At 51.9% G+C, this 24,787-nt stretch overlaps 1 protein-coding gene across 3 annotated transcripts in view; it reads left to right on the top strand.

Annotated features, from left to right (window-relative positions):
- The window catches only part of CNTFR (ciliary neurotrophic factor receptor), a 202,884-nt gene that overhangs the window by 167,870 nt on the left and 10,227 nt on the right, over nucleotides 1-24,787 (top strand). For all 3 annotated transcript variants that reach the window (XM_017819118.1, XM_017819120.1, XM_017819119.1), the window contains 3 exons: nucleotides 11,169-11,286; nucleotides 12,067-12,233; nucleotides 19,319-19,482. In XM_017819118.1, coding sequence (XP_017674607.1) covers nucleotides 11,169-11,286; nucleotides 12,067-12,233; nucleotides 19,319-19,482 — 449 coding nt within the window. The remainder of the gene's footprint in view (nucleotides 1-11,168; nucleotides 11,287-12,066; nucleotides 12,234-19,318; nucleotides 19,483-24,787) is intronic.

Raw genomic sequence — 24,787 nt, 5'->3', positions numbered from 1 at the left:
CAACCCAGTCAAAAATCAGTCCCAGCCCATCAGTGGGGTATCTGGGCATAATGCCCTTCTCTCCCCTCTGCTCCAGGTCTCTGGGGGGTCTCTCGCTGTGCTGGGCAGTGCTGCTGCATGCACAGTGTGGTGTGTTCCCCCAGAAAGCAGCAGTGCCCCAATCACCTGTGGGTGGGGCCCATCCCAGCATCCTGGCTCCTTTATCCTGCCCAAAAGAGGTATGGACATCTCTGAGTGAAACCTCATTCCCAGCTGTGGTGCTTGGTGTGAGCAGGGGGGTTGCCCACCCTGGCAATCTGTCCTTCTGCTGGGGATTCCCACCAGTCCTCAGGAAATAATTAAAATATTGATAACAATGTTTTGTATGAAAATAAGTGCTTGTTATTTCTTCTTTGTTGTAAGCAAATCAGAAGATGCATGACAAGCTGCTCTCCTCCATCAGGAGAGAGAGGCTGTGCTGAGCATCCAGGTTATCACTGTCAGGGCAGACTTGGAACGATGCTGCTCTTGCCACTGATCCGGTGCTGATGCACTCGGGGAAGGTGTGTTTGCTTCTGGGGTTTCATTGTTAAAAGATCATCGATAAATTACAGGGAGTCCAGAGAAAAACTGATTAAAGGATTAAAAGATAGCGTATGACCTAAAGGGAAGATTAAGGGAATTTAGTGAGGTGCTTGCTGTGGAGTGGAGCTGGGGGGAGTAGGGAAGGAAGAAAATAAAAACAACCTTGCAAAGGTGGTGATTAGACCAGGTGAAAACAGTGGCTGTGGGTAACTAAATTGGTTTGTGCTTCACACTTTGTTTTGCAAATTTCAGGCTCTAGGTTGAGTGGGAAGTGGCTCCCCAAGCCCCTCGAGCTGTTGGAGCTGCCCTGGCCACACATGCCATGAGTGTCCCCTGGGGTTTGCCCACTGCTATTTGTGGGGATTTAAGCATCGAGCCAGGATTTGAGGAAGATGAGCATCATTTTCATAAAGCAAAAGGCTTTTTTTAGCTCCATTTCTTTACGGATGGGATGAATAATGGGACGTCCCTTGAAGCAGCCTGAGTTAAGGCTGCAGCTATTACTTCCAAATGCAGTGAAGTCTGGAGCTGTGTGACTTACATCATCCCAAGGACCCCATTGCCTTAAAAAAAGAATGAGGCCAGGGCCTGACTCAGGCCTGAGGATAAAAAAACAGACATTCATAAAGAGAGCAGTGGCCTTGAACTGTGGTGTTAGCTGAGCTGGTATCCCAGCCCACCGCATCCAGAAATGTCACACTCCTCTGGGTTTCATCCCCTTGAACAACACACTTTGGGTGAGCTGCAGAGACTGATGGTCTTCCTGTCTCCACCCCAGCACAGGGGAGGATTTAGGCTTGAGGTGGGGACGCCCCCACTGTTAGTGACATGCCTGACTGGTATTTTCTCAAGGCTAGAGAGTGGGCAGCTGAGGACTGGTGTGGAGACCTCACTTCCTGTGATAAATTAGGCGTCTTCCCATATACCTGTCATTAATGGGCTCGCATCATCCCTGAGCAGCCAGAATAGCACCATAAACCAGAGCCATCCCCTGAGGTGTCCTTCTCAGCTCCATCCCCACCATAGTCCAGTGCTTTGATTTTCCAGGATATATTATGCAGAGGCGCATATGGAGTGGGTTGGGTGGCTTCACTGGACATACTGAAAGAGGCTGGCTACTGCTGAGAGGACTTGCACATATTCAAGGTAGGAACAGCATGGGAAGATTGTCATTTCTCTGCAGCCAGCTCTGGCATCTCTCTCAGGGGACCTCTGGCTCCAGGCCAGCTATTTTTGCAAGGTGCCTGCAGCTGGGATTTCCCAGCAGGACTGTAATAATGACCTGAAGCTGGGCAAAGTCACCAGGGCTCTTCCACACTCCCAGCATAGTCCCTGGGGCTCAGCGACAGGCAAGGCTGCAGATCAGCCCTGGAGCAGCGTAGCATCTCACCAGGAGAGTATGGGGGGCAGAAGGGCAGCCCCAAGGATATGAGTCAGTGACCAGGGGATGCTGAGTCTGCAAGAGCAAACCCAAATGCAATCAGGATGGCCAAACGTGGGATGAGCAAATGGTTCCACTGCCTGTGCAGACACCTGCTGCACAGGAAGTAGTACCTTCACACAGATGCCCACTATCAGGTTCCCTGTCCCAACTGAACCCAAGGCTGAGCAGTCGGTACAGGCTTAAGGGCACCAATGGTTCTGCCTTGTAAAGGGATGGGAGAACAGCCTGCAGCGTTTTATCTAGGAAAACATGTGTGAGAAAAGAGGAGAGGGTGGTTTTCAATAAATGCTGAAGGAAAGGAACTTTTCCTGCAAAAGCTGGTTCAAGTGCAAGGAGAAAGTGGATAGGGGGTACATCTGCTTACTAACTGCTCCCATCAGTCCCTCCTCCTAACCAGACAGGAGAATAGAAGCCCAAAAATATCCTTTTCTCTACTCCAGAGAGACAAAAATCTCTTACTTCTTCTTTTGCATTCCCCATGGAGTGAGAAACATGTCTGCCAGGAGGTACCTCACTGGGGTATTGCAGAGAACAACAAGGGGAAGAGCAGAGCAGAGAAGGGGATGCATCCAGACCACATGTCAAGAGGGATGAAGAGAGAGGAGGCATTTTTGGAGAACTGCTGGCTGTTAGAGGCAGCCCACACTCCCCCACTGGGAGTGATAGCTGGTAATGTTCGTGGCTGGGTTGTTACTCAGTACATGACAAAGTGCTTATAGCTTCCCTCCAGAGGCTCCTCATGGATAAATATACAACTTCCAGGAGTTCTGGTGGGACAGCTTTGCTGAGGATACGTGGCTGCTGATGGTCCCAGTTGTGTCTGATCACACCTGGTATTTTCCCTGTCTTCTCCATCTGGAGAGAGGATGGATTGCTTTCTTGCTGCCTTTGAATAAGGTGATGGAGTGGGCAGGGGCATTGTGTGGTGTAGGTTGTGCAGGGAATTTGTACCTGAAGCTGGGAAAAAAGGGAGAAGTGGATGCTGAGTTCTCTTCTGCAAGCACTGCAGGCAGGGAGACAGGGGACTGACATGGCAGAGACCTTCAGGGTCCCCAGTACCTGCCAAAGAACCATCAAGGGCATTCCCCCTGCACAATTGAGACGAGGAAGGCACTGCCCTCCCTCACACCAGACAGGAATGTTCTCTCTCTCTGGCTGGCAGCTTTTAGAGCTGAGCTCCTGGAGGAGATTAGATTGCCAGGGGTCTGCACAAATTTGGGCTCCAGGACTATGTGTTGCTCACAGCTGGTGTGGACTGAGGTGGGGCACAGCAGAAACCAGAGCAGTGCCAGACAGCTCTGCTTTTTATCAAGGACTACCAAGGGAGGCAGATCCTTCTCCCTGGAGATCAGGGCTGTGATGTGCTCTCATGTGCACTGACCACAATCTGCTTGGGGTGAGGAGCAGCTGCTTGGGGAGCCCATGTGTTGCTAGGAAGCATTTTCCCCCTGCATTGCCTTGGCACAGTGCATCCAGCCTCATGTCGAAGAAAAGGGTCCCTGGAAGGAGAAATTATTTTGTCAGGGACTGGAAAATCCCGTGTAACTCATGCCCTTCAAACTTCCCAGACATTTTATAAGGGACAGGCACAGCATTTGGATGGGAGCTGCAGTGACATCAAGCTCTGCTCTCCAAACCCCAGTGGAGGAAAGCCCCATGAATGTGCAAAAGCCAAGAGCACGTCAGCCCCTTGCTCAACGCGTGGGAGCTGCAGCCCCGGCACCGCTGTGTGAGCGTGGAGACTGGCATCCTGGGATGCTCCGGTCCTGAACTGTGGGCATGGATGCGCTCTCCATCCCCGGGGCCTCCCAAGGCTGCGTTTGCCGGCACCATCCCTCGCTTGCTGCACAGTCTCTCGCCCCACAGCGCTCCTCAGGTCTCCGGGAGCTGGACGGGGGCCCGGCACAGTCAATCCTAGAGCAGCCGGTAACGACGTTCGGTCATTACTGCCCGGGGCTATGTGCGAACCAGTGACCTGGCTCTGAAATGGTTTATGTTACATGCAAATCCCCTCGCAGAGGTGTTGGGGGAGGAAAGCCGGCCTCGCCGTGAACTCCCCGGGCTGGAGAGCAAACCCCAGCGCTGCTGCAAAGCACCTCCCGTGCCGGGTGCGCTGCTGTGCCGCCGCATCCCGCCTTCACGGTGCCCCCATCCCGGGGGTGCCGCACCGAGCACGGCGAACCCCGGCCCCGCTCGAGGACTGGCGGTGCTACTGTTATACACAAAACAATAATCAGCTGCCGTAACGAGGATGCAGAGTAGCTGAGCTGGCTTCCCTGCTGTTGTGCCGGCTCCAAGTAGAAACAGCTGCATTTGGTTTGGTTAAATGTTTTATTTACTCACAATTATCCCAGATAACAGATTTGCTTTCTTTTGTTCAATATTTAATATTGTTTCAGAACAAAGCTGCTCTTTGGTTTCTGGTGGAGGACAGGGAGTTTAGTGGGGACTTTCCCCTGTGATGCAGTCCCAAGTGAAGGCTGGAGGTGCCCAGCAGCCCTGCTGTACATCCGTCCCTAAGGCATCCAGCCCAGAATCCTGTTCCATGGGGGACGAAGTCAACTGCAGGAGCACAGTTAGGGTTTGGGGTGCTAGTGTGCTGGGCAGGATCTCCAAGGACTCATATGGTCATTTTCCTTCGGACAGCAATGCTGTCCAGTACCAGCGCTGCTGGACAGAGGGGGAACAAGGGGGTCTGTCATGGGTGCAGGATGCCAGATGGCTTCTCCTGCCTAAATCCCACATCTTGAGGAGCATCTCCAGAGACAGTAGCCATGCCATCCATCCAACCCACCCCTAGCCACAGTTCTCACAGCCCCTCTTCTCTTGCTCTTTCCTCTCGCAGACTGGGGCTGTGAGGCTTGCTCACTAATTTTCTGAAGCCTGGAGAGTGGTCAGGCTGAAGAGCACCTCTGCTGTGCTGCAAACAGCATGGTCTCGTGCAGTGTGGGATGAAGCAAACTCCAGTGAGCCTCTTATCACACCAGGAGCTTGCCCTGCTACATGGGCTTGAAAGTGGGATGTTCCTCTCTATGAATAATGCCCTACCCAAAAATTTACAGCGTTGCCTCTTGCCGTGTTCACTGAATTTTCTGCAAGGGAAATGAGAAAATCCATAGCTTGGTTTATTAGCCCCAATCAGTGTAAAACAGGGCCTTTTAGAAATTTATCATTTGCTGAGTCCACCTTTTTCTCCAGCACCTTCTGGGGAATAAATTCTTGCTCTTTGAGGCTGGGGAGCTGGCTCCTAGATGGTAGCAGGGTCAGGGGACTTTGGCTACAGCTGTAGCTGTCCCTGGCCCCTGTTGGGAGCTACCAGGGAAGTGCTGCATCCTATGAGTGTCAGGGCTGGGCCAGGTGCTGGCTGAATGTGGACAATTCTAGTGTCAGCTGGGATGGCTTACACTCCAGAGGGGTATGTCTTCAGTGTCTAATTTCAAGCGGGAGGAATGTCTTCCTTAAAATGTCCACTTGCTAAGGTTGGGGTGGCTTAGACTGAAATGGAGAGACGTAAACCCTGTCTCCAACACTTGCCCAGGTCGCCCAGGAGGTCAATGAGGAACAAACCCATCTCACTCTGTGCCCCTGCACTCTTGGGTTCTCTAATTCTCTCTCAAATGCATTTTGCCTCATTAATTAAAAAACAAACAAACAAAACCATCAAACCAAAGCCAAACCCTTGCTTTATCCTTCTTGAAGAAGCAGTGGCTATGAACATGATGTTCCCAGAACATAGGGAGCATCACCTGCCTACGCACCACCCCACTGCTGTCCTTTGCACCCCTTCTCATCCTCATACTTACCCGAGAACAACTGGACAAGGGGAATCAGAGCAAAATCAAAGCTTCACCTTCATCCCTTTCACCAGCAACAAAACACAGCCATATCCAAACATTTGGACTGATGTCCCCAGCCACAGCCATGCTGCACTCCAGCGCAGGTGGTGCATGGCAGAAGGATGCTCCCCTGATCCACCTGGCAGTAAAAATATGATTTTTTCATCATTGTTTTCTTTGTTGTTTCCTACCAGCCTGCTGTACACAAACAATTTTAGAAAAGCAGCATTAGATAAATAATACATCATGCTTGCAGCCAGCATGTGCATAACAAAAGCATCTGTGTCAATGTGCGTGTAGACGTGAGGGGTCTGCTGCTCTTGTGCACATTTGCCCACATGCTCAGTGCTGGCATCTCACTCCCAGGTGGGTCCCTGGGACCTGGCCTCTGCGGCTTTGCTTTTGGTCACTCATCTGCCTTTTTACTCATCAGTACATACTCACAGCCTGCAAGGTCATGGCTGTGGTGCCAAAAAAGTCGGTGGGTGATGATATGGAGGGTATGTTAGGCACAGACAAGAGATTGGGCAGCAGTCCTGCAGTGGGCACTGGGGAGAGGCCAGGATGCAAACAGCAGGAGTCTGGCAGCAAACAGTATTGGTTCTGGTATTGTTCCCTAGCACAGGGCAGCACAGGGGTCCTGCCCATGTGCAGGCAGGTTGTGTCACAGCTGTACCTCTAGCACAAGCACATGCTGCTGCAAGGGACTCTGGAGCCTTTGCTGGTCCAAGTCAGAGATGATGAGTTATGCAGGTGACCCCAAAAGCACACTATAGGCTCATTATCCCCCATCAGCCCAGCGCCTGAATGTGCCCCGAGTGCACCAGAAAAAATACCTCCTACAGAAGTGTTTGAGAGGCCTCTTAAAACTTTTATTGGCACTATTTTTTGTATCCCTCCACCTGTGGAGCAAGGCATCTTTAGTACGTTCAGCCCTCAGCAGGAGAGGAAAATTATAACTGATCCGTTTCAGAAACCTCTAAAAGTGACCTAAAATAACTTTTCTATATATAAAAATGTCATGATTTTAATGTCCATTATCTCATGACCTAGCAGAGTTAGGAAAAGCTCTTGTAGATCATTTTTAGTGGTTTTTAAAATGGATTGGTCACACTTTTCCTCTGCACAGTGGGACTCAGGGTACAAGGATAACTGGGCTTTAAAGATGAGGAGGGAAACAAAAACGTGTATCTGTGCTGATGCATCAAGAGCTGTTTCATCCTCAAGGTCCACTTGTTGTGTTCTTACCAGCTGAGCAGGGATGCTGGAGCTGGTCAAGCAACAGCTGTTTCCAGCAAGCCAGAGAGACAGAGGTTAAAAGGATGCAAAACACTGGGCACTGTGTGGTTGGAAAGCCAACTCCATCCCTGCCATTAGTCTTTTGTGGGGTCTTCAGAGATGATGACCCTGGGCCCAGGTTTTGCTGCCTGTTGCAACCCCATATTCTACTGGAACTGCTTGAGAGCAGCATGCCCATGTGGGATACACTTGGCTCTGGTGCAGCCTTTCATCCCCTCACCCTGAGCTTTTGCAACAAGGCTGGTTGCATCCCAAGCCTCTGGGAAGCTGCCACAGGCAGGCATTAAACATGTCAGGTTTCCAGAGAGGACATCAGCAGAGCACGTGGGAGAAGTGGCTTCCTGCCATGCAAGAGGTTAACAGACAGATTAGAGAGGGCAGGCACTCTTTGTGGCGAAAGGAAAGGAGCTCTGCCGTTACATAGTTCAGCAGCTCCATGAAGCGACAGGGAAGTAAATATTTGCCAGGATTAAGGAGGCTGTGTGCAGGAGAGAAGTGCCCAAGTGGCTCATTGTGTTACTTGGGCTGGTTTTGGCGTGGGGCAGGTGCTGAGAACTGGACATCATCTGGGGGAGAATGAAGGAGGTTGGAGCAGGACACCCCACACCCAGAAACACTGCCCAAAGCCTCAGGGCAGAAAAAGCCTTTAAGGCTGCTCCCTTGATGGCTTTGTTTTGCTCCACTGCCTTTCTTGCTCTCTCTGTCGGCCTGATGGGCTGGCCCACCTCCAAAGACAGCATTACAGAGTGCTGGATCGATTGGAGCCTGCAATTTTATTTGCTGTCTTTAAGAGCCTTTGATGGGCAGCATGAGCTGTGCCAGCGAGCACCTTTCATGGGAGAGGAGGGGAGAGGAACGAGGTTGCAAGACACCATCTCCCACAGGAAGATGAGGGCCCTGCCACCAGTTTGGAAAAGACAGAGTGGGCAAAAAGAGCCCTCCCAATGCACCAAGGCAGCTGAGAAGGGGCTTGCAGCCCTCTCCTCCATGGTGCCTGGCAGTCATGATCACAGTCGTGGTCACAGCTCCAAGTGGCACATTGCACTGGCCCTGCACTCTCCTGTGGGGTGGATTTACTCCCCATCAAGGTGGAAAATGGGGTAGTTGCATGACAACCCCCTCCTGAAACGCCTGTGGCTCTGGGACCGATGGCTCTTTGCAGAGATGGAGGTTGCAGGAGTGTCCCTGTGAGACAGTTTGTGTCTGCCCAGAAAGAGAGGATGATAGCTGGGGCAAGACAGCTGCTGGGGTGGCAGCATCCCTTCAGCTGCATCTGTGCTTGAACTCTGCATCAGGAGGGCAGAGATGCAAGGGTAGTTTTGCCCCCTTCCCCAGCCTCTTCTTCCACCCCTGGCTTGCTAAAAGGCACTAGAGGATGAAAGGTGGAGCGTGCTGTGGACACAGAGGGTTGGGGCTGCATTTGGGGCCCCAGTCCTGAAGCAGAGGGCAGGATTTTCAAGGCATTCAAGGCTGTGTAAATGGGGCATCTTCAAAGGCTGCTGCAGAGTGGGCTGGAAGCAGGGGGCAGCTTGGTCAGCCCCCACCTTCTCCCAGCAAAGCAAACCTGGAGGCATGAGCCCACCCCAGCCTCCTCAGTGGAGGAATTAGCACAGATCACAAAGAGCCATATCAGGGGTAATACTGGAGACAATGGAGGTAAATTATCCTCAGATGGACTACTAGTGACACAGTAGCAGTGCAGCATCTGGGGCCGTGCAGGTAGGATTGGATCCTGCGCGACTACAAGGATGCTCGAAAAAGCCCCGTCTGCTACTGCCTGGCTTCCCGGCGTCTCCCGGTTCCGAGCGGGACAGCTAAGCACAAGCAGCAAATGGGCGAGACGCTCACGGTAGCATCCCTAGTGTCCCCAGCTTCTCCAGCGTCCCTAAGTAGTATTCCCAGCCCCAACCCTGTTTGCCGGGGGCCGGGCAGGTGCTGTTAGCCCACAGTGCCACCACGCGGTCACCTGGGCCCCAAAGGCTGCCCCTAAACTGCGTGCACCCCTTCAGCCCCTCCGGAACACTTCCAGAACCCCCACTGCATCCTGCAAAGGGCAATGCTGCGTTTGCTCCCCCCTTCCCCGGGGAGGCAGGGAAAGGGTTAAGGAGCCTGCCAGGAGGAAGAGGATAGAGCTGTAGCAGGGATCAGGCCCTTATCTCTGGCCTTGCGATTAGCCACTCTGTTTTGCTGTGGAGGGTCTGCTTGAATAATTTAACTGGGAGGCTCATTAACCAGACTCTGGCCTTCGTCTGTCGGCTGAAGGCTGAAATAGCCATTAGGAGGAACACACGGAGCGGAGCAGCACAGCCTTCCCTCCTGCTGGCCCCCTCCACTCCCTCTCCTTTTCCTTCTCCCTGCTCCCTGACACTGCTGCCCTTGGCTCTCTTGTCATCTGCTGGCTCCCTCTCAGCCCTGCCCCAGGGGTGCTGGCAGGTGTGCAAGCCCCGTGCCTCAGTTTCCCCTCAGTAGACTGTAGTAGAGTCTGTAGACTCCAGCTGCAGCTGGAGCTCATTGCATCCCCCCCCCAAACTTTTCTAGCAAAAGCCATCTTTATTTCCTGAGCCTGGGCTCTGGTGTGCAATGCTGAGCCAAGATCCCGGCATCCTGCCCTGGCAGTCTGTGCTCATGGCAAACCAGCTGGATTGGCCCTCTCCAGGTGTCTGCTGCTGCCCATCAGGGTCCTGCTCTGGTCCTGGATGTGTCCTTGAGGGTGTTATGCTAGTGAGACCTGGGCTGTGCCTAAGTGGGACCGAAGAGACCTCCCAAACACCTGCAGCTCTGCAGGGCTGCACACACACTGGGGAATTGCAAGATATGGCTGCCAGGATGCCCCATTTTCTGTTGATGCTTCAGGTTTTGGCCTTCTTCTGGTGCAGCAAAGGCACCGACTCCTCCACCCTTTATGCCTCTGGCCCAGCAGGCAGAGGAGTGTTAGTCTGGAGCACGGATTCCCTGAACCAACATCATAGAATCATGGAATCACAGAATGATCTGGGTTGGAAGGGACCTTAAAGACCATCTCATTCCAAGCCCCCTGTCATGGGCAGAGACACGTGGTGCACATCCAGTCCCGGGAGTGTATTTAATGGCAAGGCACTGTGCCAGGGTGCTGCAGTTGGAGCCAGACTCTGCTCTTAGCAATGCAAGTGCCCAGGTACTGAGAGGAGTTGACCTCAGCATAAGGTCAGTTAAAATTTTTAACAACAAGGACAAAATGTATCAGCTGAAAGGTATCACATCTCATCCTCTGCCAGCGCTGGCCTTCGACATTTTGCAAAGTATTTCTGCAGCTCTGGCCGTGCTGCTGCAAAGAGCAGGATGTCCAGGAAAGCCAAATGCAGTGTGGGTTTAAATTCTCTTCTGACTCTGATGTCTAGGACCAGCTAACGAGGTCAGAGCAAGGCTGCTCCCACTGGGTGCTCTCATCCTGTCTCCAGTTGTCTCTTGGGAGGCAGAGCCCTGGGATGGGATGCTCTGCCCCATGCCAAAAGCATTAACACTGCTAATCTGTCTGCAGAGCTGAATTTTTTCTGCTGGTTTCACATTGTTACTCGTCATCTTGCCAGTGGTCCTTCATCCTCCCTCTAGTCTTTTGGAGGATCATCCCTCAACAAGTTTATCACTCCCCAGGGATGTGGCAGAGAAAGCTGAGAGCAGTGTAGCTTAATGGGGTCAAGAGAGCAGCACCTCCTCCTCATCAGCAACATCTCTGTTGCAGCCTGGAAGATAATTTCCCCGGGTACCTGCCAACCCCCTCTGTCACTCCATCTCTCATTAATGGTGAGCTGCCCAGGGAGAAGGGGAACTGCTGTGCACAGCCCAGTCCAAAGTAAGGTCTCATGGGGACCCTCAGCACCACGCATGGGACAAAGACCCCCAAATACTTCCAGCAACTGATAAACACAGATCAGGCTCACATTGCAAACTCTTTCCTCCCAGGCTGACAGCAGTAGCGTCATCCCCTTGCTCGGAACCTGGTGATAACCCCTCCTCAGCAGGTAATTACTTTTCTCTTTCCCTGGCAGCCCCACCGAGGGAGCCAGTGCTGATGTGCCGATCCAACAACTACCCGAAGGGTTTCTACTGCAGCTGGCACCTGCCTACGCCCACCTACATCCCCAACACATTCAACATCTCCGTCATGTAAGTGTCTGGGAAGAGAGGGTGGCAATGGGGCGAGTTTTAGTCCCCACAGCCTGGAGCAGGTCTCAAGTAGTGCCATGAAGTCTTGAGGCAGTGAATCTAACCTGTGCTGAGCATATGGGATCAGTGTTCCAAAAATGGAGCTGGGGAAGGATGTTTCAGGGACGTACAAACCTGATGCTTGGGACTGGGGCATTGTGCCAAGAAAGTTTTGATTTCCCTAGAGGGGACAAGGAAAGTCCCCATCTCCCAGGTCCCCTCTCCATGCCTCCCAGGACATCCTCTCTGCACCAGTTGTCTGCAGTGGAGGTGGTGCCTGCTGGTTTTTGAGACATTTGGCACATCCACACACTTTCCTGCTGTAGTCTGGCTATGTTTGTGCAGCAGCAGTGTCTCTCAGCTAGAAAAGGCCATGGCATGGCATCATTTTCCCCCATGCCTGAGTTCTGGCACAGCCCTTATACAGGCTGGTGCCATGCACTATCTTCTTCCTCTCGTGGGAGGGGCAGACCCAACGCCAACCCCAGCAGGGTCCCATCCTTTCCTTGAAGCCAGCATGAGGACATTTACTGCAGTCTCTGTGTAGGCTTAGAATAAAACATCACACACAGAAGCCTACCCAATTTCCTGGCAGGAGGAAAGCAGCCCCTGTGGCTGTGGCAGAGGCTGGTGCATGGGGGCCATGGGCTTAGTGAGGACACAGAGATGCTTACTCTGCAGCTTCCTCCAGCAGCTTGGATGTGTCCATAGGTAACAGCTATTCTCACCTCTGCTTTCCAGACACGGCACAAAAGAGATGGTCTGTGAGAAGGATGCAGTTCCCAAAAACAGGTGTCACATCAGATACCTCCAGCTCTTCTCAACGGTGAAGTACAAGGTGACTCTGACAGTCACGAATGCTCTGGGCAAAAACTACACCACTGTCACCTTTGACGAGTTCGCCATAGGTAACTTCCACAGCAACAACTGGCCTCTCCAAGGTGGTGTTGGGGTTGGCTTGCTCTGTGCTCAGCGTTGCCCACTGGGGAGATGGGATGGGGAAAGGATTGGCTCTCCAAGTGGAGCCTCTGCCTATCCATGCGTGAGATGGAGACGGGGTCTGAGCCATGCTGGCATCCTCCCCATGACCCTCTCATTCTCACGACCCTGCTGTAACTGATGCCAGCACCTGAGCATCCTGGGGGAGCCAAGCACGATGGCCACAGCAGCCTCCGTGCTGGTCACATCAGTGGCCTGGTGCCCTGCGTGGTCCCATCCCCAGTGGTCCAGATCGCCCATGGTTGCTGAGCACCTCCCTGCTTGGGAGACTGGGAAGTGGCTGCCACGTACCAGGGCAGAGACATGTTAAAATTGTGTGGTCCAAGTGGTGTTGCCCATCTTACCCCTCAGAGTGTCCCTAAAAGAGAGGTTTGGTGTTTGTGCTGGAAGCAGTCCTGGGAATTAGGAGTGAAAGGGAAATTAAAACATCCCATTCACTTCCCTCCATCCTTATTCAGGATAAAGTTCTCCCACAGTCAGCCTCCCCCAGCCCTTTGCCCAATATGCTCCTAAAAACCCTATTCCCCTTTTTGCACCCCTTCACTGCCCCATCAGGGCATCAGACGCTGTGCAATGTGAGACAGGGAGTGGGAGGCTCTGGGAGCTGAGATGTCCATGTCTCGGGCTGTGCCGCAGGGATTCTGCCCAACCATGTCCAGACCCACGGTGGAGATGATGCTCTGACCGTGAAGGGCAGGCATGAACCGAGCAACTGAGTGCCAGACACAGCAAAACAGGCAGCTTTTGCCACCAGCCAAAGCCAGATTACAGCTGGTGCTGTGACATCCTCAAAGAACGGGAAAAATAGGAGAGAGTAGAGTTCAGGAATATGTTGAAAAACAATTTGCTGGTTACATGTGGCAATTACTGGACCAGAAAAACAAATAAATGAATTATTGAAGTGCAGCCAGCAGTTGGTCTTTGCCTTCGGTGTGCTACACATCCCAGTCCAGAGAAACTGGAAGTACCAGAGTACAAGAAGAGGAGCTCCACTGGTATCCCAGATTTGCCTTTCTACTCCAAATCCTGGAAAATATTGAACAAGAAGCAAGGCGCCAGCTCTGAACAGAGCAGGATGCTTTGGGAACATTGCTAAGAAGGCAGGGAGCTTAGTGGGAAAGTGGTGGAGTTTCAGTCACTTGAGTGCCTTTAAATGGAAATTGTTGTGTTTGTGGAAGATACACTCCTTAAAAATGAAGGTAACCTCCAGCCTGCAGGGCCCAGGACAGCAATTAAGCTGCATTTTCCAAGTTCCTTGCATTCCCTCCTGTAGGAGTTCAGGGCATCCTCTTGTAACATCTGCATCCCACCCATGCCCTGCCTGGCTTCCCAAACATCTGGTCCTCCATCCACCACACAAGGGTAACTCCCCTGGGAAGCACACCCAGCTGGAAGCCTCGGGCATCCCAGCACCAGCACAAGCCGGATCCAGCCCAGCAGTCTGAACTCAGCCCAGGTTGGAGGAGTGGTGAGCAGAGGCCAGCGCTGCCCCAGGCCAGCCCTTAGCATGGGTGTACTATGGCTGCCTCTTGCAAGAGTGCCCGGAGAGATGCAGGGTGCCTGGACACATCCCAGCATTTGCAGTGGGAGGCGAGACCACCAAGCATTGCCTGGCAGATGCTCCAGGATGGCACCTGGGGAAGGGGTGATGGGCTGATGCTGATAGGAAGGGCCATGTCTTGCACCCTGCCACCAGCCCTCTCCCATAACCAATTCAGTATCTAATGGCCTTAGAATCTCCTCAGGACTTAGTATGGACACAATGGATAAGTAGCACAGAGAGGGTGGTAACAGAGTGCTGAAGAAGGCAGTCAGGAAGCTTAGCAGAGTCTTTGTAGGATGGACTCGGCTGCTTCTGAACAGCAGCCACCTACACCGAGTGGAGCTTTGCCATCCTGGTGTTTCCAGTTAAAACGAGAGCACTGTGTTAGTGCATTTCGCCCTGCAGTTTTGCCCCAGGTTGGCTGCTGTCCTTACAGAAGGTTCAGTGCCTCTTCCAGCTCCCCTCTCTGCAGCTGCAATCCAGTAGTATGTTCCAGCATGGTGGGTGCTGGAGGTGTGGATGTAGCACCTGTTAGGTTTTCTGGGGATCTCCACTAGCATTAGCAGGGTTGATAAGATCTCATCTTGGAAATTTTTCTGGTTTTCCCTCTGCTAAGTGAAGAGGTGGAAAACTCACGGCTCAGGGCAAAGCCGCTGCTCTGGCTCGTTGAAAAAGTGCTGAGTGGGAACATTGCAACATCTGGACACATCCCGCTAAAATGAAGAGACAGTGTCAACCAGCACCTGTGTGATGCTTCTTCTAAAACCCATGGGCTGGGGTTGTCAGAGCATGCCTTCTGTTTTTCCCTTAGCTTAGAGAAAAGCGTCATACCTTCTGCATGGAGGTTAAACTCCCGCCGTGAAGTCCTGATCTCATGCCCTACTGGGCACAGAGCAATCCGGAGCAGTGCAGGGCAAGCAGCTCTCCCTCCCAGCACTATCTGAGCCAGGAGCAGACCCACTGCTGGGTTGGACCACCCACTCAGCCTGGGCAAGCACAAAAAGCCCCCTGGGAAGGAGTGACCTGCTTTGGTTTTTATTCCTCTCTCCTTGCTCCCTCCCGGGAGCCCACAGCAGAAAATCCCTTCCCCAGCTGCTCGGAAGATGGTCTCTAATTGAGTGGAAAATGATTGGTACTTTCTTTTGCTGTCCTGAGCCCATGCCTTGCTGGCAGTCGTGCCGCGCTGGTTATTAGCAGCCAGCTGCGAAGGGTCACTCTGCTTTGTCATTTTCAATGATGACTGGAAAAGATTTTCTGGCCCCCTGGGCCCCATCTCCCATTGGTAGGAGGTCCGGGCTGCCTTCCTCCTCATCTTGCTCCTGGAATTTGTTTTCATAATTACATCTTCTGCAGAAGTATTGATATTGGTAAACGTGAGTGTGAGGAGGTTCTGCAAAACCCTATAGACATCAGCACTCCAGCCTCAGGCAGGAGGAGGTGGGAAAGGGGCTGGATGGGAGAGGGCCCAGAGGCAAATACCAGGGAGGAGTGAGATGGTGTGTCAGGAGTGGCCACCTCCTCCAGTATGGCTGGGACAGCATGGGAACATTTGTGATGCTCCAGGACACAAGCCAACCTTCCTCACTTGTGTTTCAGCCCAATAACCAGGTAGCTGGTTTTTATATCCACCAGGAAAGCCAGATCACCACACAGCATCCCATCTCCCCACTTTTATCCTTGTGATCCTGGGGGAAAATATCAGAAGATGCGCAGCATTAAAAGAAGGAAGGCAGCCATGGATGGGGCCTTGCAGGCATGGGTGCCTTCCCCATGTCTGCTGCCCATGTCCTGTGTGACCTTGAGAAGGTCATTTGATTGTCCTAGCTTCAGCTCTGTGGTGATGAAGATGCAGAGCATCTCAGAGAGGCTGCACGAGCACAAACGTGCCCATGTCTGTATGAAATTTGGAGTCTTTGAACACGGGTATACAGTTGCCTAAGCAGAAGGTCAGTTCAATTCATACTACTTAGGGAGGCAGAATTAAATTACCTAGACTGACATTTGGCTAAGACATGGAGTTTAATATCCCTCTGCTCATGGAAAATGCCAGGGGATATTTAATGGCCGCAAGGGATCCATTTTAGTGCTTGTTGGAGAGATGGGTTGGGCGACGGGCTGCTCTCTGCCACAGGGTCTCGGCTGCCTTTCTTGAACTGCCACCTTCATTTTGAGGCATGTCTGACAACAGCCAGGGGCAATGGATAGCTAAAGACTCACAGTTAAGCATCAGCATGCAGCGCCTTACAGAAAAGCTGCTCTCAGATGCTCTTCTTGCACTCCAAACCCTCGCTTGGACACGGCAGCCAAAAACCAAGTGGGAAGAGCTGTGAGTAGCCTCCTGGCCAAGTCCCCTTCCCAGGAATGTCTGATGATGCTCCCTCAGCTCTGCAGGATAATATTACATCTGGTTTTATAGCCGCTTAACCAGTACTCAGCCTAATGCCCATCATCCATTATTATTATTACTATTACTGCTTTTATTACGTTACTGCCTGCAGGCCCTCGGTGAGGACAGGGCTCTATTATGCTGGCTGATGTACATCCAGACAGCCCCTGCCTCACATGTGCAGGCTGAATGAAGGCAGACAAAGGCTGGGGAAGGAGGAGCGCTTGTCCCTGTCTGGGGAGCAGGGACCCAGCAGGCTCCAGGAGATAAAGGACTCCTTCAAGGTCACATAGAAATCAAGGGGCTGGATACACTCTGTCAGCCCTTGCTCCTCAACTGGCCCCTATGGGACTAGCCCAGGTGTTTCCCATGATGTCTGTCCTAGGAGACATAGGTCTATCCTCTCTGGACAGGCTGCTGGAGGTGCAGTCACCTCTCCTGGCTGTTGTGTCCCCACTGCCTTGGAGGGATGTGGCAGATTTGGCTTTGTGCTTTTGGAGGGGTTGGTACTGCTGTGCTCTCTAGCCTGGGCTGGAGTCCCGTGGATGGAGGGACACATGGGGAGGTAGCAGGGACTACTGGTTTTCCCATTAACCCACAGTGTTGTTTGAAGCCTTGTCACAGCCAGGAACATGTGCTTGGAGCCAGGGCAGCCTTCTTCTGTGCACCAGGAACAGTCTCCAACCCACGGGAGCCGGGCTACGGTCACATCCCTGCAAAATGGGCAGGTGACTCCCACCTCAGCATCAGGGCACCCTTTTTTCTGACTTCCTCCAACCATCACATTTCTCATTGCTGCCCAAGCGCATTTGCCTTGCCCAGCACGACTGAATTTAAGCATCCCTCCAGGCTGGCATACTAAAAACCAGGACCAGGCTCCCTGTGTTACCCCAGGGAGTATCCATTACGTCCACCCCTAGGCCTGCACTTTCCTTTGCGCTTCCTCACTGCAGAGCTGCAGTTCACAGTCATCTGCATTCATTCAGCCAAACAGACTTTTGTTTGCAAACCAAGCCTGCTGAGCCAGTGCTGGATTTATACTTTTCCGTATGTGTTTGGACTCCAAGTCCCTGTCGATGGAAGCTGATGTCCAGCCCGAGCCCTGGGATTCAAAGCAAACGTAGGAATTGCAGAGCCATCTGGAGTAGCTCAGCACAGCACAGCCCCAGCAAGTCCTCCTGCTGAGGTTAAAGCTGTAAATGGAAAAGCATGTCCTGTCCTGCCACAGAGAGTGGTCAATGGGTGCTGGGAGGGTGGCACAAGGCACCCGTGGTCAGGCACATGAGTGCTTCCTTACCAGCCACTCCCTGAGCCTCTGGGAGCATCCTCTGAGCACCAGGTGCCATGGGGATGGAGGAATGCCCAGCCCTCCTTGCACTCGCTGTGACAGAGGGAAGGTGATGGGAGGCAGGAGAGGGTGGTGTCAGGGTGGTGATGAAAATGATGGTAAAGAAGGACTGCAGCAGGGTGAGTGCCAGGGTGCTGAGCAAGAAGGCTGGGGAGGTGGTGGTGGCCTATGTTTCAGGCGAAATAGGTTCTACCAAGGTAGTTGGGCTGTGGCTTAATTTCAGCAGCCCCCCATGGCCAAGAAAGTGTGTCTGAAAGCATCACAGGCTGGTTTCTCATAAAGGAGGAAGCAGTAATGGTACAGGGAAGGTGTCTTCCTGGAGACAGTTGCTGCGATGCCACCATCATTCTGGAGCAGGATGGCAGCGAGGAACATACACTCGACTCCGCTTGGTGCACACTGGCCCCACATCAATGTGTGGTCCCATTTGAGCAAAGGGGGAGATGCCCTTCTTGCACAGGACAGGGCTGCAGGCAGCAGGCAGGCAGGCCAGCGAGGGAGCAGCTTACTCACCACCTCCTTCCTCTCTCAGGGCAGACAAAGCCCCTGTGTGGACATCACCTCCCGCCCACAGCAGGTGAACCCTGTGGTCAGCATGGAGAAGACCTCTGAGAGCAGAACAGGAGCTCTGCTAGGCAGAAGGGGGCTCCCCATGGCCCTAGTGTTCCTGCTTCATGCTTGGCAGTGGAGTTTGATGCTGGCATCTTCACAGGCTGCTTCTTGAGGTGGTCAGAGCTAGGGGACCATTACTCAATCCAGAGATTTTCAGGCCAAGAGGGATCCATTCACCTGCATGTGGTCATCAAAACAGGGTTAAGGGCCTTCCCAGGACATGAGGACTCACGTGGATTGCTATTCTTAGAGTGCACAGAGAACCCTCTTCCACCTCTGGCACAGCTGTGTGCCCAGCTCCCTGTGTCCAACTCCTCCCTGGCTATGAGCAAAGGAGAAGCATGGGCGTGCACAAATTTTTTTAGCTTTGCCGTTTCAATTGGGAATTTGAGCTGTCAGGATTGATCAAACCCTTGGCAAGGAGCAAGGCTTGCTCTGCAACAGGCAGTGACGTTCATCACAGCCTGTCTGTGATGTGCTTCTGGCACTCTGAAAGTAACTGCAACATCAAAGCATGTTGCATAGCTCACAGCCAATTAATATTCACTTCAAATACATGTCAGGTAGCAAGAAAATATTCCTGTATCCCAAGGGCAGACAGAGAGAGACCTGGAGTAGAAAGTGACCAGGGCAAGCCTTCCCCTTTAGCAAATATGTTCTGCTATTGCTTTGAATGCCCAAAACCCCAGCCCCAAACCCAAGGGCTAAACTCTGCCACATCACTCTGAAGTAAGAGGGTTTGAATGTGGGTCACACTCCCAGAAATCAACAGGTGCAATGAAAGTGCAGGATTTGGGCTTGGTGGGCTCCTCATCCTGACCTCATTAACCCTGTCCAGGAGGGATGCTCCCTGCCCAGGCCGGGTTGTTTCTGCCAGCACTGGCACCTTCTTAATGGTGGTATTTTGAGCCAGGACAGCCATACCACTGACCTGGACAAGAAAAGGTGATTTGCATCTAATTAGTTTGGGAAAAGGATGTTCTGCTTGTTGGCTGCTATCCTTGGAAAGCACATGGTGCAAAATCCAGCCAGCTGTGCCAAGGGGTATAAAGGAAGGATGCCACATCCAAAGCTTTACCAACCACCTTTTTGTCTTCTCTTCCAGTAAAGCCAGACCCTCCGGAGAGTGTGGTGGCCAAACCCGTGCCCAATAACCCTCGGAGATTGGAGGTGTCATGGCAAAACCCCTCATCCTGGCCTGACCCTGAGTCTTTCCCGCTCAAGTTCTTCCTGCGATATCGGCCTCTCATCCTGGACCAGTGGCAACACGTAAGTGATGCTGCACTGTGTGGGATGGCACAGAGCAGGGGGAGCTGATGACTGGGAATAAGTTGCACTGTGAACAAGGTTCAGGGACAAAAAAACTGTAAAGTTATGGCCAGGCAACCTCTCTTGTCCCATTTCTCTTCCTCTCTATCTTTTTTTTTAGCTCACACTGCCTACAAATGGCTCTGCAGGCTCTCCCTGCTTCACATTTTCATCCACAGCCCCTACCTAGTTTCCATACATATGTTCTATATAAAACTTGCCAACGAGATGTAAAAGGCATTTAAAGTATAAATGTCACCACATTTAAATGCGCCTCTGCCACATTTAGATTTTGAACTGGAGATAAAATACCTCTCGCTGTAACTCAGAGCACAGTCACAGAGTGATTGCTGCAATGTTATCGTATTTTTTACTTTTATTTCTTGTTTCTTTAAAAAAAAATAGTCGGTGAAATCCTCGACAGCCCGGAGGACAGATTTCATTTGTTACTGCAGGAAGATAACGAACAGGCTTTCTTTTTTTTTTTTTTTTTTACCTCTGCATGCTGCTTGTGTGCTCGACTTGTGCAGGAAAGCAATCTGCCACTTGAGGAAAGGTGCTTCTACGCTGGCATGGCTCATCCAGCATCCCCTCTGTGCTGAGCAGGGCCAGTCGAAAGCCAATTAGGTGCTTAGTGCTTCATAAAGTATTTTGCAAAAAAAAAAAAAAAAGACAAATAGAAGGCAGCGCCTCGTCCCCAGCACCTGGGTGTCAGGGAGCCAAGCGAGATTTTCTTCCAGTCAGCTCTTCCTGGGGAGAGAAATGTGGGAGGGGATGGGAGGCTTTGCTTGTGTCTCTGCAAGGTGTTGGTGTCTCAGCGACTTCGTGTTGGTTGGGTTTCTGATGAAGCAGTGCTGCAGGTCATGTTTCAAATTGCAGTGTTTGCTGATGGCTTTGGAAATCAGAGGGTATTCCTGATTGTTTCTCTGCCCTTTGCTTCCCTCCTGGGAGTGGGAGGGCATCTGGGGAGCATTCTGAGGGGTAAGAAGGCAGAGGTGGAGTTTGGGTGTAAGTTTTCTGTAGGTACTTTTTGTCACTTGGGGGAGAAATGCTCCAAGTGTAGAAACTGTGCAAAAAGGGGAAGATTTAATGGAAATTATTGAACTCAACATAAGTTTTTTCAAGGTGGGAAATTGTGGAAAAAAGCTGATCTTTTTACCCTACCACAACCTGATCCAGCCAACTACCCTGATTTGCACCCAAAAATGGTGGAATACCAGTGAGATATCCTCCCACCTCAACACCTCCAGGGTGGTCAGTCTCTCCATCACTGGGTATTGGGTACAGTATTTGTGGGGTCAAGCCATGACAGTTTCCTCTCCGCAGAGCCTTGAGGGGATGGTGTGTCCTGTCCATCAGTGCTCTTGGGCAGGCAGCGGTGGTGGGAAATACATGGAGGTGTTGGCAACACTGGTGGCAAGGCCACTCTAGTTGGAAAAGGCAGTTCTTGGGCATTAAAAACCTTCATTTCTCCTGTATAAAGATATCTTGAGGTTCAGAGAGAGCTTGAGGTACCAGCAGTCATGGTGGGTGCAAGGACAGCTGTGAAGGGTTCATATCCCAGCATTTTGAGAAGGTTCACCAGTTCTGGGTGCTGCTTTTAATCAGAATCACCTTGCAAGTGACATACTCCTTATCACTGATGGATGGAGAAGAGTGTTTGGGGAATAATTTGCTCGGTGAACAAGTGCAAGCATTCAGCAAGTGAGGTACCAGCCTTGTTTTCTGACTCTCTGCCCTGCTGGCTGGGTAATGAAAAATCTGATTTGTAGATGATTTGAGGAAAACTGCCACTATTCATCAGATGAATTATTCGCGAAGCCTAATTCAATCAGTTCCCAAACACCAGGGAATGACACTGCTGCAGCAGCTGGAGCTGTTCTGGCCCCATACCCCCTTGGCACATTCAGCCTGCTTAGCCCAGCCGGACACCCTGCAAATGCAGGCATTTGCACCCAAAAATGAACCCTACCAATGTCAGCATGCTAGGACCATGCGCAAGCCACACTGCACTCTTTGCTTGACTTATTTCTTGTTGTCATCTTGTGGGGTGTCTCTGTTCCCCCAAATCCGGACAGAAAAGGGAAGGACATGGTTTGGGAGGGCCAAACCTAGCTCAGCCAGCCAGCTTGTCCTACGGTGGTGGTGTATTGTCTCACCTCAAAGGGACAGGTGCCCTGAGAAAGGATGAGGTGGTCACACATGCCGTGCTTGCATGGGGGTGTCTTAATTCCTGTGGAAGTGTAGGTCTCCTGCCACAAGCTGCTCCCCGTCTTGGCTCTAACTGTCCCCACTGGCTGTTGGCATAGAAAAGCCCTTCGTTTTTATGCCCACACAACCTTCATGCCAACAGCAGGGCAGCTTGGGAGTTCAGCAGGGTGAGGAGAAGTCCCTGCCAACAGTCAGGAGGAGTTGGGTATGTTCTGGCACATCCCTGTGTGCCCAAGGTCCTCAGGCTGAGCCCTGTTCCTGCCTCCTCATGGCAACCCACCTCTGCATCAGCTGTGGGTTTTAAGCATCTCTTTGGCTGCCCTGTGGGAAGCCCAGCACCCCTGCAGGAGCAAACCCACAAAGAAGCATAGGAGGCTGCCCAGAGAGAGGAATATCCATGCAGGCCTCACTCACATGTGGTGTTTCTTGGCAGAAGAAGCATCTCCCCTTTCACCTCTCCACCTCCTGTTATCTTTGCAGGGTCTGATTTATGCACAGCACCTCGGCAGGCAGGACTGAATGAGCACTAATAGGATCAGATGGATGTTGAGCTGTCGAATATCATAGGGCCTGATTCAATCAGCGTCTGCTTTCTTCCAGGCTCTTCCTTTCAGGATTTTAATAATGCCAGGGCTTGGCACCAGAAGATGAAGCTGTCCGTGGCAGGAGCGGAGGATCTTATCGAGACTGCCACTGTGCAAGCGAGCCATAAATGCAGTTTCCCCCACCAGAGAAAGTCAGGTGATGCTTGGCCCAAGCATCCCACCCCATCGAGCAATCTCTGGGGCTGACCCAGAGGTGGGGGATACCCTCATCCCATTCCCAGCGCTTTGCAGATTGGGTTTGAGTCACAGCATGCCATTTGCACTCTCTTTCCCCTTCTCAGCAGTGCTTTTCTGCTCAGGCCACTTAGCAACTTCCGTGTTGCAGTTTGCTCTGGGAATTACGGTGAAGTCCTCTGGGAGTTATATCATGGAGAGATGATGATGATGATTTTTCACATGGGCGTGCAGTGAAGCATGTGCCAAATCGTGCCACTCCACAGCAGCTCCCTCGAATGTGGGCACAGGCATTTTGTAGCTCTTGGAGGTGCAGCCATGTCACATCATGTCACATCATGTGGCCAAAGACCCCCCTCCACCCCACCAGCACTGAGCTCACACTGAAACTCAAGCAACTTTAAAGTCACACTCTTCCCTTTCTGGAAGAGGGGCTGGTGGTTTCTCTGCTGCCAGTAGAGAGATGGATATTTGTAGCCTAAACAGGTTTTTTATTCTCTCCTTTTGGCAGAATCTCCCCTTCTGTCTCCTAAATATAAAACATTAAATGTTTAGGGTATCCTTTATTTTTCTCCTGCTTTTAAGTTTGTAATTCAAGCCAGATTAGCATGGTTTCCTCTTCTGTTTTATAGCCCCATCCTGGCCCCAAGCGAGCTCTCCCAATGCTTTCAGATGTTCCTCTAATGGCTTACCTAGGCTGGAACTGGATACCCTTTCCTAATGGATTGCTAATAGCCTGTTTCTGGTTTTACAGGCTCTTTCAGTTAACTTGCAACAGCAGCGATCGCCGCACTCACACTTGTGATCTCCCCACAAGCACATCTGCACATTCACCCCTAGATGCAGGCGGGTGGCCAGGCACCGTTCTGAGCATCTTTGGGGAGCCTGGAGCAGGTCTTGCATTCAATTTGCTCCCATCCCCATAGCATTTTCCAGAGCAGGATCTCCCCTTTTCACAGCTTTTGGAGGGCTGTCACATGTGCTGAGCACTGATCAGCTCAGTGCACATCCTGGGAATGTGGCAAGGCTCAAGAAGGTGTTTCTTACGCAGCGTCAGAGCTGGTGGCCAGACTGAGGGAGGATTTCCTCCCATGGGCTGCCAGCAATTTGCAGATGCCGTCGTGAAGTCTAATTGAACCCATTGGCTGTGCTGACAACATGAAATGTTAACGAAGCGTGAGGCGGGCTGCGCCTCAGATCTTGAGATTTGCAGTAAAAGGTCATGAGATATTTAAAGCTAATAATGTGGTTGGGTTCTCTCCTTCCTCTTCTGTTTTTGAAGCATTAGAGCCACGTTCGTGAGCATTTGCAGAGGCTGGAAACATCCTTCTTTGGAAAAGCAAGCAGAGGTGCTCCCACAGTCACAGGATTTTAAGAGCTGGGGCAAAAAGAAAGAAATGTAGACATATGTGCCTGCTCTATCTGGGCAAATGATGGGGATTTGGGGAAAGGAGTGGGAATTTCGTAGGTATTGCCAAATATTTAGTGTTGGGTTTGTTGGTGTGAGGACAGCATTGTCCACCGGACTGGCCTCCTTCACCCAGTGTCGGACATGGCTGCCAGGGTGGGCTCAGGGTCATCTCCCAGGGCAAAGCAACACTTTTTTGCCAAACAGGTGATATCTCACAGTCTGTCTGTGGAAGTTCCTGCCTTGGACCAGCCTGAAATAACCTGAAAATGTGAGCTAATGCATATCTTGCTGGTGATGGGCAAGGGAGAGGGACAGAGAGAGTTGAGGAGGGAAGCAATCAGTGCCACTGCCTGCTACAGCAGTGTCCCCACCAGCACTGTGGTAATGTCACTTTGTGGCAGGCGTGCTTCTTTGCGCCCATTTGCATCCCCCCGTGCCTCTGCTGCTTCTCCTCTGCTCCCCCTCTTCATGAGGCAACCTTGGCAGGGAGGTCACCCTGAGGGAGCTGGGTTACAGCTTCACGCTTGGTAGCTTTTATTGCAGCATTTCACTCCCTTCCCCTCCTGGCTGCGAAGTCAGTGATTAAAAAAGAAGAGGAAAAAGAATTGAATTAATAGGTGGGAGCAAAATGTTGAGGCTGTAATAGTGTCGCTCGCAGCTCAGTGTGGGGCAGGCAGGGCTGGAGCAGAGTGTGTCTCAAAGGAGGATGGAGGTGGGAAACGCCTAGAAATCACCTTTTCCATCCACCCTCCCCCCAGCCTCAGGGACACAGCTGAGGCTCAGGACCCATGGCTGGGTGCTCTCAGGCCAGTTGAAAACTACAAGTGACCTAAAAGTCACTGAGCACCTGGCAGCTGTAAAGGTG

The sequence above is a fragment of the Lepidothrix coronata genome, unplaced genomic scaffold (genome assembly GCF_001604755.1).
Source record: "Lepidothrix coronata isolate B3197 unplaced genomic scaffold, Lepidothrix_coronata-1.0 Scaffold72, whole genome shotgun sequence".
In the NCBI taxonomy this organism is placed as follows: domain Eukaryota; kingdom Metazoa; phylum Chordata; class Aves; order Passeriformes; family Pipridae; genus Lepidothrix; species Lepidothrix coronata.
This window is presented reverse-complemented; position numbering and strand designations above follow the sequence as displayed.